This window comes from Rattus norvegicus, chromosome 10 (genome assembly GCF_036323735.1).
Source record: "Rattus norvegicus strain BN/NHsdMcwi chromosome 10, GRCr8, whole genome shotgun sequence".
Taxonomy (NCBI): domain Eukaryota; kingdom Metazoa; phylum Chordata; class Mammalia; order Rodentia; family Muridae; genus Rattus; species Rattus norvegicus.
The window spans coordinates 13,922,815-13,936,785 of NC_086028.1; the positions used below are offsets into that span (position 1 = coordinate 13,922,815).

Consider the following 13,971-nt stretch of genomic DNA (forward strand, 5'->3'; position numbering starts at 1 on the left):
GAACCTCAAGAGTTCTGCATGCTGATTCTTGCCTGTCTGCCCCGTTAGCCAGGCCGTTGATTGCCCTGGCTCCAACACCCTTGTCTGTGAAGGGAAGACAGAGCCATTTCCTGCAAAGCATTGTTAGACAAGAAGCCAGATGGAGCTCAGCGTGTGCAGAATGGTCCCACGGCTCCTGCTATGTCCCTTCCTCACAGCCACGTTCAGCATGAACCGTACAATGCAGACACAATCACATGCTCAGATTATTGCTGTGACTTTCTCCTCAGGAAGTCTCTGGCTTCTAGTAGGTGTACCTGGCTACATTCAGTGACTAGTCCCCAGCCCTTTCCCCCCAAGTAGGTGATGGGAGGTGACAGTGCTGCATGGAGAAGCCCGAGAAGCATCTGCTCTGGCCCATTTGAGCAGATGCTTCCCCGACCCTGCCTGGCTTGAGCCACAGAGATGTGGCATGACAGAGGTGGGACCTCCGATGGGCCTAACACTAGATCCACGTGTTCCAGGAGCTGGCTACCACATGACACTGGTGAAAGAACCACACTGCAATCCTGAAGGTATCTCTCAGCTGGTGCACCACCATGTCCCCAATGCCATGCTGGAGAGCCATGCTGGGGCCGAGTTGTCCTTTATTCTTCCCAAGGAAAGCACACACAGGTATGTGTCCTGAGGAGCACACAGGTCCAGATCCAGGAAGGCCCTGTGGCTGCGAGGGCTCTATACCCTCTGTTAGGACTGCTGGGCACCTCTCGATCTTAGGTCGGGGATGTGCCAAGCCGGGAGGGACTGAAGAACATCTTCTGGGCTGAAATTGCTTACAACTTACTTATTGCTTATTACTGCAGAGGGAGAGATTGCTGGTACCTGAGGAGGACAGGCATACATCAGTCAGGCTAAAGAGGCAGTCATTTCTCACCACATTCATACCCACACAGGGCTTCCCTTCCACAGCAGCTTGAACATACAAAAGCTATTGCCGTGCATAGTGGTGCACACCTGTAATCCTAGCACTTGAAAGACAGAGGCAGGAGGACCATCTCAATGTCATTCTCAACTACATATCAAGTTCAAAGTCAGCCTAGACTGCATGAGACCCTACTTCAGCCTCCCTCCAAAAACAAGTAAATACACAGAAAACGCATATAGAAATACAAACTGTTAACTTGTGGAGCTCCCATGGGTTTGCAGACAAATTGTGCATGTTTATAACTTCCCCATCTCAGAACCAGAAACAGTCAATTCACTATTTCCCAGCTCGCGCTCTCTCTCTCTCTCTCTCTCTCTCTCTCTCTCTCTCTCTCTCTCTCTCTCTCTCTCTCTGTGTGTGTGTGTGTGTGTGTGTGTGTGAGAGAGAGAGAGAGAGAGAGAGAGAGAGAGAGAGAGAGAGCGAGCGAGCGAGCGCACACCCATTTATACACGTGCACTCAAGTGCAGGTGGAGGCCAAAGTGTCACATCACCCTAGAGCTGGAGTCACAGGCAGTCGTGAGCCAGCTGATGTGGATTTTAGTCCTCTGCATGAGCACTACATGCCCTAACTGCTGAGCTGTCTAACCAGCCTGAGGTTTATATCAAACAATATGAACCCCCTTTGAGGGGTGGAGGGTTTAAGAGCACTAGCCACCCTTCCAGACCACGTTGGCACTTGTTACTACGAAACCTACGTGGTAGGGAGCCATGTCCCACAGTTGTAATCCAACCATCACACATGCATGAACAGATAAATGAAATAAAACTGTTATACATTTAGTCATGTGTCTTGGGGTTATCATTACTGTGATGAAGGGCCATGACCAAACCAAGATGGGGAGGGAAGGGTTTATTTGGTTTACCCTTCCACATTGCTGTTCATCACTGAAGGAAATCAGGACAATGAACTCAAACAGGGCAGGAAGCTGGAGAGAGCAGGATCTAATGCAGAGGCCGTGGAGGAGTGCTGCTTACTGGTTTGCCCAGCCTCCTTATAGAACGCAGGACCACTAGCCCAGGGATAACCCCACCAACAGTGGACTTGCCCCTCTCATATCAAACACTAATCAAGAAAATGCCCTGGCTTTCCCGCAGCCTGATCTTATGGAGGCATTTTCCCACTTGAAGTTCCCTCCTTTTAGATGACTCTTGTGTCAAGTTGACACCAAACTAGCCAAAACAATTGACCCCTTGTCAACCTGACACACACAAGCACATCACTGTTAAGCCATAACCTCTCCCTTCTTGTTCATTCCCGAGATCACACATTAATGCAGACAGTTGTTAGATTTCAAACCCAGGACAAATGGCTGAGGCGCCTACTTAACATATCAAAGTGGACATGGCCTCCAGGTTCTCCCTGCAGCCCTCCGTCTCTGTTACTGGACCCTCCTGGCTGGTATTTTCCCCCGCACCCCCCCCCCCGCCGCACCCTCCAGCCCAGGGGATTGAGCTGCTGCTCTTCCCTATATAATCCAGCCATTTTGGTCACTCCTTTTCTTCTGCACCTTTGGGCTTCCCGGCTGCTGCACCTGCTCATTTCCCCACTCCTGTGGCCTACCTCAGACTAGTCTTGTTCACTCTGGACTCTCCCAGATGTCCCTGCCTCTGGCTATGCTCTCTTACATGTCTACAATAAACTCTCTTCTACCACACCTAAGAGCTGTCAAACTCAGAACCAGCCGTGCCCCTTTTCCCTCATTCATTCATTCATTCATTCAATCAATCAATATAAAAGATTTTACAAACTTAAAAAGTCCCACCGTCTTTAAAAATTCCAATGTTTCAAAATTTCAGTCTCAGACAGGCAGTGGTGATACACACCTTTAGTCCCAGCACTCTAGACAGAGTCAGTCAGTCAGTCAGTCAGTCAGTCAGTCAAGACCGTGTTCAAGGCCAGCCTGGTCTACAGAGCAAGTTCCAGGACAGCCAGGGATACACAAAGAAACCCTGTCTCAAACAAATAAACAAAAATGTCTAAAATCTCTATAAAAACTCCAAAATCTCTTCTAAAAATTATAGTCTCTCAACTGTGGACTCCTGTAAAATAAAAAATAAGTTAAATACTTTCTTATTTCAAGAGGGAAGAACCAGGGCACAGTCACAACGGAAGCAAAGCAAAGCAGACTCCATCTGTGTAAATAGGACACACAGTGTCCAGTGTGGGATCCTCAGACTTGGGCTGCCCTCTGGCACCTTCTGCAGCACACACAGATGTCTCCTGCTCCTGGGCTGGCTCCACTCAACAGCCACTGCTGTCCCCGGTGTCGTCTCAGAGTGCTGGGGTCTCTGCTGCAGCTGGGCTGTATGTCACCAGCAGGCTCTCCTGGGCTCTCTGGGAATTCTAGCTCTGCCACACAGTGCGAGCCTCAGCTGCTCTTCCTGACCCCTCCAAGCCTTCAGTACCACCTGGGGAGACTCTTACACATAACCACGTTTGGCTCCCAGAATGAGGTACTTGATGAAGCCACCTCTGGAATACAGCTGCATGTGCTGACTCTGAGGAAACACTGCCCACAAGATCTTGCCTTAGCAATGCTGGTCTTTTCTTAATCCCAGTTAATTTCTCAACTCCGCCTGAATAGCACTGACTATCCCAGCAAAGCGCAGGTTTCACATCAGCGACTCTGGCAGCTTGTTAAGCACAGCTGATTCACTATCCCCAGAAACTAGGACCACAGATTAACTCAAAAGTATGCAGCAGCCTCAGTAGAGTGACTCAGACTTCCACCTGGACCTACACAACCCAGGCCTCCATCACCTGCATGTCTATGAACACCTTTCTAGCACCACAGAACAGATCACCAAAATTTGAACATAGCTTTTCTAACCCAGAGTTGCAAATTCCACAATCCTCTCAAAAGCACACGGTCAGGTCTCCCAGCAATACCCCACAATCCTTGTACCAATGTCTGTCTTACTTAGGGTTACTATTGCTTTGATGAAACACCATGACCAAAAGCAAGTTAGAGAGGAGAAGGTTTGTTTTGCTTACACTACCATATGACCGTTCCTCACTGCAGGAAGTCAGAGCAGGAACCTGGAGGCCAACGCAAAGGAGTGCTGCTTATTGGCTTGCACACCCTGTTTCCTATAGAACCCAGGACCACCAGCTGAGATGGCCCCACCCACAATGCCTGGGCCTTCTCACATCAATCAGTCATTAAGAAAATGCCTTACAGGCTTGCCTGGGCCTGATCTTAGGAAGGAATTTTCATTCTCGAAGTTCCCTCCTCTTAGAAGTTGACTTAAAACTAGCCAGCACATCAAATATGATTGTGTAAGGTTTTGAAGAGGTTTCTAATGTTTTTTTGGAACACAGAGGCTCAAACCCAGGGCCTCATGCATGCTAGACAAATACTCTACCCCCGAGCTGCACCCTCCAGTCCATGTAATGTTTTTCCCCTTATGTGTATGAGTGATTTTATATGAGTGATTATGTGTGTATGAGTGATGTGTATGAGTGATGTGTGTCTAAGCCTTACATGTCTGCAGTACTCCCAGAGGCCAGAAGAGGATGCTGTGAGCTGAACCCAGGTCCTCTGCAAGAGCAGCAGTTGCCCTTCTGAGACATCTCTCCAGCCCAGTGACGCAGTTTCGTGGTACCATAATGCCCCATGGCTTGGGTGCAGCATGGTTTAAAACTCCAGTATTACACACATGTGATTTCCTACATTTTTATTCTCAGTGTTCTTCTGCCCTACCCAGCTACCTACCTAGTCATCAGAAGGTTAGGTGTGTGCTTGCTTGCTTGGTTCTCGGGTTGCTTGTAGTTCTTTTCTGTTCTCAGAGCCCAGGTCCAAGTTTTCTGCTAAGAGGCAGAAAACACTGAGCAGGCTGACATTATTAACCTTTGTCCCTTCTCTAAGGTTCTCATGAACCTAAGACTTCTCTAAGAAAAATAAGAACTTAGGGTGGAAGTGTGGCTATAGCTCTCTAGGAGAGCACAAGCAAGGCCTCAGGTTTAATCAACACGTATGTTTTTGATTCATTTTTAAGGAAGGGGATGTCATTGCAAGATAGCATTCCAATCTGTCTTCCCCTCCTTGCGTACAGAGGTAAGTTATTTAGAAGGTGTCTGAAGAGCTTATTGCTCTGGTCTCCTTTCAGGTTTGAAAGTCTGTTTGCTAAACTGGAAAAGAAGCAGAAGGAACTGGGCATTGCAAGCTTCGGGGCCTCTGTCACCACCATGGAGGAGGTCTTCCTTCGGTCAGTAGGTGTGGGCGTCCGTCTGTCCCAGACCTTTATGGGAGATGATTGTGTTAGAGGCCTCTGCTCTGGAGCACTGTCAGAGCATAGAGATGTGGGCAGAGGGCAGGGGCTGGGAGCCAGAATTCAGATGTGACTTTTACGGACACCTGCGTCCTCAGGAAGCCATGGCCTCTGTGTAGGGAATGTGTCTAGACTACCCAGGGTCCTTACTAAGACAGCCATCCACTCAGGTCACACAAAGCTAGTAAGTTCTCCAAGGGGTGGGGCGAACCACAGGATTTATGCTTCTACGCTGGAAATGTGAGGGTTAGCTCTCAGATCCTTAGAGTGCCAGACTGTTGCCGTGGTTACTAGACATTTCTAGAATGCTTGATTAGCTGATACAGTGCTGATAACTAGAAGTAAATATATACTTGAGAAGTATTTTTTCTTCTTCTTGAGGAAACCATGTCAGAGGATGCAGAATAATAACTGACCAAAAGTTCTAAGACCTCGTACTGTGCTCAAAGGCCTATGTCGGGAACTGTGGGGACAAACAGGAAAGGCCGATACTACTGCAGGGAGACTGGCTGGCAGAGCTGAGCACAGGAGGGGGTTGTGTACCGTGAAACAGAACAGCCAGGAGGGGGGGGGGGACCAAGAGAAGAGTTGTTCGCTCACCTGCACCCAGCACAGTGAATCAGAATGGCTTTTGGTGTGTCTTGGTTGAATAAAAAGCCACATCCCGACCTCCTGTCAAAGGTACCTGAGGGCTCAACTTCAGCTTTCTCTCAGAAACTGTAGGGCCTCTGCACCTCTGTATTTCCTGGGATTTGGTGCCTGTCTAGCCCCCAGTCCACTTGGTCTCCCCATTTACATCCAGCACATGACCCCACCCAACTTCTGGCCTTCCCACTTTACCTCAGCCCCAGGCCAGTGCCTACAGTGGTTTACCTCAGTCTCTCTGCTGTCCTGCCGAGGATCCTCAGTGGTAAAGGCAGGCAGCTCCTGCAGACACTCAGAGGGTGGGTGGCCTATTGTTAATTCAGAGGGAATATTAGTGAGATGCTGACACTTAGTGTCTCTGACTCGAATCTGTGACTGAAAAATCAATGAGTCTGGAGCCAGTGATGGCTCAGCCCAGGCCCTTGTCAACCTGAGCTTGACTTCGGGGTCCACATGAAGGTGGAAGGAAAGAAACAACTCTCCAAAGTTGTCCTCTGACTCCACACATTTCATTCATTCATTCATTCATTCATTCATTCTCTCTCCCTCTCTCTCTCCCCACCTCCCCACTCCACACCTACCCCTACTCCTCTCTCCCTCCTCCTACTCCTCTCCCCCCCAACACACACACCCTATTTTTTTTTAAAAGGCCAGGCATGGTACACACCTATAATCCCAGCCCCCAGAGGCAGAGGTAGGCAAATCACTGTGAATTCAAGGTTAGCCATGTCTACATAGTGAGCACCGGGCCAGCTAGATATACACAGTAAGTCTTGTCTCAAAAGGAAAAAAAAAAAAATGGTATTGAAAGAAATCAGTTTTTAAAAAAAAAAAAAAAAAAAAAAAAAAGGAGGGGTTTGGTTAAGGACCAACAGCGCGAGGCCTGAAGCAAGCTTCGGGGGCAGGGAGGCAGTCCTCCAACCAGGCAGAGACGAGCTTGTTTGGGCCAGATCAGAAAGGCCCTCAGCTGCTCGGTGGCTTCAGGCATCACCCCTGACCAAGGAGCTGCAGGAGGGTTTGATTTCTGCAGGGCTGAGCATCTTACCCAGCACCTTTGTGATGTGTACAGTGGGGTGGCTTTGGTGATCTCCCTGTTCTGCCGTCCTCACCGGACTAAATTCATGGTGCTTTAATCACTCTCTGCACTGCCCCTGAAAAGAATCCACACACTGGCAGTCACCTCCTGTTCCAACGGTGTGCCTGCTTCTGTCACTAAAGCTTTGCCTGTCGTGAAAATTTGACATAGATTGAATCATACAACAAGTGGTGTCACAATGCCTTTGAGGTCCATCCATGCTGTACCACGTGTCAGAATAGCCTTCCTTGTCATGCTGGACACATGCATCATCTGGGAGACCCCGTGTTGTTAGTCTCAGTTGAAGGGCATGTGTGCTGTTTCTCTTTTTACATTTTTCTTTTTATCTTTTAGGGATTGTGTTTCTGTGAACATTTTGTATACGAGTTTTTGTGTGGATACCTGCATTTATTCCTATTGGATTAATGCCTGGGGTGGATCGTACAGCAATGTTTGTCACTCCATTGGTGACAAGTACCCTTCATTTAGAGGCCTCTGTCAGAAGCACTAGAATAGATGGGTTGTCATTAGCTTCCTTGCTTGTCCGTCTGAGCCCGTGCTCACATTCGCTCACACTCATCCATTTATCTTATCTTGTCTCTACTCAGTAACTCACTAGGGACATCATGGGCACAGCCAGCAAGTAAGAAAGAACCAGACAGGGCAGTGCCTCTGAGAACTTTCTAGGTGCACAGGGAGGCCGACTAAAGCTCATATTCATAACCAGAGCCCGAAGAGGATGATTAACTCCATGGATGCTGACAGCCTGGAACAGTGCAACCACAGCACATTCTGACCCTCAGCACCTTCTGAAGGACTTGCCAGCCCCACCACCTGCCCTCCTCTACTGTGTCTATCCCTGTCACACCCTCCTGAAACACATGTCTGCCCCCTAGTCTTAGCATCGGCAGGCAGCACCCCTGACCCTTGTCTTGGGACGCAGCACAGGTTGTGTGATGGTGATGTGCATCTCTTCTTTTTTTTTTTTTTTTTTTTTTTTTTTTTGGTTCTTTTTTTTTTTTTTTTTGGTTCTTTTTTCGGAGCTGGGGACCGAACCCAGGGCCTTGCGCTTCCTAGCCAAGCGCTCTACCACTGAGCTAAATCCCCAACCCCTGTGCATCTCTTCTTAATCCCTTGAGCGCCCTGCTTATAAATGATGACTCTGGGCCGTACCCTTGGGGAACAGGGCTCTGCACTGGAGCCCCAGCCAGTGGTCTCTTTCCCAGGGATATTATATCTGAGCACCTAGAGATGATGTTCTGGAGATATGGGCTGATGAATGAGTAAGAAAGTATAAACCGATGGCTTTGCTCTGCTTCAGAGCCTCTTTTTAAAGTCCTCTTTCTGGGTCCCTTCCCCTACCCACAAGCTGGGCTATGACTGGTGCCTGTGTTCTGGTGCAGGGTTGGTAAGCTGGTGGACACCAGCATGGACATTCAAGCCATCCAGCTTCCTGCTCTGCAGTACCAGCATGAGAGGCGGGCAAGCGACTGGGCTCTGGATAGTAACTTGTGTGGGGTGATGGACCCAACGAACGGCATTGGAGCCCTCATAGAGGAAGAAGAAGTTTTGGTCAAGCTCAACACCGGGGTGAGCCCCTCAAACTGGGACCACGCAAGGGCTGCTGGGGAAGGCTGTCATCCTCTGAGCTTCAATGGTGCGAAAGTCCACACGGCAGAAATCAGAGGGCAGATTACAGCTTGTGCTGCGTGGGAGCAGGGAGGGGAAACACTCAGATGGCTTTTTTGTTTGATATATTTTGAGAAAAGAGCTCACTCTGTTATCCAGGTTGGCCTAGAACTCAGTATGTAGACCAGGCTGGCCTAGAACTCAGTATGTAGACCAGGCTGGCCTAAACTTGTGGTCATTCTGGCTCCTTCCAATGCTGGGATAAGAGTTGTGCTCTGCCACACCCAGCTGAGATACCTTGATGTTCTAACTTGGGCAGTCACAGCAAACTGTACATTCACTTATGACAATGAAATGGCCTTGTTGGGGGGCCTGCCTTAGGCCAAGCTCTGTCCTAATCTGCCGTGATAGCCACCTAATGAAGTAAGAGGGCAGGAAGGACCCTGCTCCCATTTTATAGCCAGAATACCAGGGAGAATGTCAGCCAAAGTACCACAGTTGATGCCGCCAAGGTTATCATGTGTGCATGCATCGTGTGCACCCCCCTGTGCATGTCCCCTGTATATGCCCCATGTGCAGCCGTGTCACCTGCCTCCCCTCTGCTGCAGCTTGCCCTCCACTGCCAGCAGTTCTGGGCCATGTTCCTGAAGAAGGCTGCGTACAGCTGGCGGGAATGGAGGATGGTAGCCGCTCAGATCCTGGTCCCCGTGACCTGCCTCACCCTGGCCCTCCTGGCTATCAACTACACCTCAGAGATCTTTGATGACCCTCCCCTGAAGCTAAGCCTGAACGAGTATGGTACAACAGTTGTGCCCTTCTCAGTCCCAGGCACATCCAGGCTGGGCCAGCAGCTGTCTGAGCATCTAAGAGACATGCTGCAGGCTGAGAGGCAGGAGCCCCGTGAAGTGCTAGGTAAGGGGCCGATGGGGCATGGGGCCGTGCTGCTGACGCTGTCATGTCTGTCACCGGTGGGCTGTCCTTTTCTGTCCTTTGCCTTCATCCTTGCTTGGTCCTCATATCATGCCAATCAAATCTGCCTTCAGACAGCACCAATGCCCCTTAGGCCAAAGTTCATGGTACTGAGGCAGGAAATATCCCTGGGACACCAGAGGCACAGGCTCACTGTTAGGACTTGGACATACCCATTCTCCCAGACCTTTTCTGAACAAAAGCGGAAGCCCAGTGGTCTTCTCGCGCCTTGTCTTTGTTTATAGGTGAGGTGCCGACAGTGCCCTTGGTCATCCAACACCTTGAACTTAAAACTGCCTCAAGTCTCTAATAGCCATCGGTCGACATTGCCTCTGGCTTGGAACTGCCACGGTCTGGTTAAGTGGGGTGTACTGCTCACCTGCTCTCACAACCCCTAGGCTCTGTGGATAGATTGATGACAAAATGACCGAGTTCCTTCTTGGCAAATGGGTGATTCTATGAGCAGTCGGGAGGCCATCCACACCGTGGTGGGCACTCCTGGCCCAGCAGATGTCCTATCACAGCTGTGTCTGGACTGAGTCCCTGATGAGAGTCAGTGGGATGGTGACGGTACTCCTCTCTGTCCCACCTGGTACCCTGACACTGCATTACTCCACAGGTGACCTAGAGGAGTTCCTGGTTTTCAGGGCCTCAGTGGAAGGGGGCGGCTTTAATGAGAGGTGCCTGGTAGCGACATCCTTCAAAGACAGTGGAGAGCGGACAGTGGTCACTGCCCTGTTCAACAACCAGGCATACCACTCCCCAGCCACTGCCCTGGCCATTGTGGACAACCTTCTGTTCAAGCTTCTGTGTGGCCCTCGGGCCTCCATTGAGATCTCCAACTATCCCCAGCCCCGGAGCACCCTGCAGGTCGCCAAGGACCAGTTCAACGAGTACGTATACAGCCACCCACCCACCCAGGTGTCCTTCAGCAGGACTGCCATTGAGACAGCATCCTAAGTAAGGCTTGGTAGATGGCAGAGTGATGTACCTACTCTTAGGTGCTGTTGCTTCTTCGCCAACGTCACTTCAGCCTTTCGTGTCAACCATTCCGTGTCCAAAAATCAGAACCGAAGCACCCATCCCAGGGCGGCTGTAGCCTGAGGATCTGGTGGGGATCTTTGCCTTCTCTTACCAGCAGGGTCCTCAGCAGTAGGGCAGGGCTGTGTTTGGAGCTCGAGAAAGGCAGTCACGTCTGTCAGGCTGCAGGCTAAGGGGCACAGACTACAGGCAGGGTGCTGATCTAACAGATGTCAGTCATTCATGAAAATGTTACTACAGAGAAAATACACAGTCAGATGTTCATTTATGCAGCCAGACGCGGCCCCTTCCCCTCTGTGTCGTTTTGTTGGCTATCTCCTTGTCCCCAAAACAGTTCTGTACACTCTAGTGGTCACCCTCATCCTCCTGACTCTCAGGCCTCAACTGCTTACCTGCTCTCTGTAGGGCTTCTCACTGTTACTTCATCCACCACGAGCATGTGACCTTTCAGCATGGTGTTCCCAGGCCAGGCCCATGTCCTCACTTCTCCCTCCTTCCCCTGCTGTCCCATTCTTTCCCTTGTCAGATACTTTGGTTTATTTTGAAACAGCATCTTCCTGTGTAGCCCTGGCTGTCCTGAAGACCACTGTGTGAACCAGGTTGGCCAACTGCCTCTGCCTCCCCAGTGCTAGGATTCAGTGCGCCCCACCATGCCCAGCTTGGTACCACTCTTTACCTCATTTGTTTGGATCTAAAGATCTGTAAACCCTGGGGTAAATTGAGCCTTCACGGCCTGCTTCAGAAGCTGCTTCTGTGAATACCTGTAGCACACAGGATGTAACAGGAAGAGGATTTATCCACCACAAAGGTCCAGGAGCTTAACAGTGAGGTCTGACTGGAGATGATCGGAGAGCAGTGCAGAAGTTCCCAGAAGACACAGTGACAAACAGAAGTGCAGGTGTCCAGCTGAATGTGTAGGGACAGGTGGCTTAGAGCTGTCTAAAGCCTAGGAGAGAATGCTGCCCTTGTTCATGCAGGACACTGGGAGGAGCTGTCCTCAGGGAGTGGGGATTTTACCATCTTTGTGGTTCTTCCTTTACCCGCTGTGAGTGGTTTGGCTACTGTCCATGGATTTGGATGGTCATGACCAAGGGCTCAATCTTTCCCACTACCCAGACGCACTGTGCTCTGCCCTCCCCAGGGGCCGGAAGGGATTTGACATTGCCCTCAATTTGCTCATCGCCATGGCATTTCTGGCCAGCACGTTTTCGATCCTGGCAGTCAGTGAGAGGGCCGTCCAAGCCAAGCACGTTCAGTTTGTGAGCGGTGTCCATGTGGCTACTTTCTGGCTCTCTGCTCTGCTGTGGGACCTCATCTCTTTCCTCGTTCCCAGTCTACTACTTCTGGTGAGTGCTGGGTGTGCTGGACCCCACTCTGCACACCCAGGGAGCACGCCTGGGGTCCCTTGCAAACCCTGGACCAGCAGGGAAAACCATCTAGCAATCAAGTCTGACCCAGAAGGCCAGTTGGAAACACCAGGTGTTTCCCTTCCTGCTCTCTGATAGGCAAGTACTGGGCTGGCTCTGCTGGTTCTAGCTCTAATAACCAAGAAACTGCTTCTCAGAGAGGACCTCAGGTGACAGCCACCGTGAGGCCTTTGGGTCTTCATGGCCAAGTCAGAGCCTAAGGGCCACCCTTTTCCTGACCTGGGAGCCTCCCCTCCCACTGTCCTGTGCACTGACCTGCCTCCCGTGTGCTGCTGCAGGTGGTGTTCCGAGCCTTCGATGTGCACGCCTTCACGAGGGATGGCCACATGGCTGACTTGCTGCTGCTGCTCATGCTCTATGGCTGGGCCATCATCCCCCTCATGTACCTCCTGAGCTTCTTCTTCTCAGCTGCGTCCACGGCTTACACCAGGCTGACCATATTCAACATCCTGTCGGGCATAGCCACCTTCATCGTGGTCACTATCATGAGGATCCCAGGTGGGGGACTGACCACCACCCCAAACCACTGGCCACCCACTTAACCACTGTGTCCAAAGAGGCCCTGCTCAGCCAGTCACAAGGTGGGAGGGTGTCTACAGCATTCTCCCAGGGGAGGGACCTGACCTTCCCTACCTGGATCTGTCCTCGGGCAAGCATATTGTATCTGCCATCACTAACCGGTCTGTACCTCTTCGCAGCTGTGAAGTTAGAAGAGCTTTCCAGAACCTTAGATCATGTGTTCTTGGTGCTGCCAAACCACTGCCTGGGGATGGCGGTCAGCAACTTCTATGAGAACTATGAGACTCGGCGCTACTGCACGTCCTCGGAGGTTGCTACCCACTACTGCAAGAAGTACAGTGAGTGTGCACGGGGCCTTCTCCAGCTCTTGGTTTGCACCCAGAGCTTCCCCGGGACTTGCCCGGCCAAGGGGCTTATATTCATCTGTGTTCTGTTCCCTATACCACAGTATCAGAGACTGAGTAAGTTATAGATCAAAGAGGGCACAGGCTGACTTCTGGCAATGGTCCTCTCACTCAGAGAATCTCAAAGATGTGCCAGGCTTCTGTGACCTGAGATGAGTTGAATCGCACATGTCCTCTGGCCTCTTATAAAGCCACCAGGGTTCAGTCCTGAGGTTCTGCCCTGTGGAATGTATTCAGTGCTAATAACCTTTCAGAGGCTCCACTTTTGAATGCCATGGGCGGATTAAATTTCTGCCTTTAAAAATTCCCCATGTATGGGGCTGTGTTGCCGATATGTACTGTGCGTACTACTTTTATGCTTGGTACTCAGAGCCCAGGAAAGGACATCAGAGCCTCTGAAACTAGTTACAGGTGTTTGTGAGCCACTATGTGGGTACTGGGAATTGAATCCTCCTCTGGAAGAGAAGCCAGTGGTCTTAACTGCTGTGCCTTCCCTCCAGCCCTGGATACCCACCTTTTTAATACCCCACAATAGAGATTGCATTTCAACTCTGTAACGGGGCTCCAATGTTCTAAGTCATCAGACACTTGGTCCACACCATCTCCGAGTCCCACACCAGCCCCTTACTCCTGCTTACGTGTTCTGGATCTGCACCCGGGCATCTGACTTTCCCACCTGTCCAGGTGCTCTGCAGCTTCTGGAGCAGTACTCGCTCTCCTAGGTCATTAACCAGTGTCTTGTTCCTTAACAAAGTCACATTCATAGAGTTAGATTAAGAGTTAGATCTGTCTGAGTGTGGGGAGCTTTTTATACCCAGAATGGTCTCCTTTGTACATCAGCAGGGAGCCCTCAGGCAAAAGTGAGTCTCCCTGTCATGCTGCTGCACATTGCATTAGGACAGAGCTTGCGAATCCTGTCCCCACTCCAATGCCTAGAATTGGGGATGTCATTTGGGCATCTTCACATTAATACACAGTTCCAACTCGAGGTAGTGTGACTTGCAGACAAGGATGTAATTTGTGAGC

General features: G+C 50.5%; 1 protein-coding gene across 5 annotated transcripts in view; it reads left to right on the forward strand.

The window, feature by feature from the left end:
• Window positions 1-13,971, forward strand: part of Abca3 (ATP binding cassette subfamily A member 3) — a 57,339-nt gene that overhangs the window by 35,867 nt on the left and 7,501 nt on the right. For 4 of the 5 annotated variants that reach the window (XM_063268917.1, XM_006246039.5, XM_039087080.2 and 1 more), the window contains 8 exons: window positions 504-654; window positions 5,075-5,173; window positions 8,360-8,546; window positions 9,194-9,497; window positions 10,174-10,447; window positions 11,737-11,941; window positions 12,301-12,520; window positions 12,721-12,879. In XM_063268917.1, the coding sequence (XP_063124987.1) occupies window positions 504-654; window positions 5,075-5,173; window positions 8,360-8,546; window positions 9,194-9,497; window positions 10,174-10,447; window positions 11,737-11,941; window positions 12,301-12,520; window positions 12,721-12,879 (1,599 nt within the window). Of the gene's footprint in view, window positions 1-503; window positions 655-5,074; window positions 5,174-8,359; window positions 8,547-9,193; window positions 9,498-10,173; window positions 10,448-11,711; window positions 11,942-12,300; window positions 12,521-12,720; window positions 12,880-13,971 lie in introns of those variants that run through there. The other variant, XM_039087081.2, reaches the window with a different exon arrangement.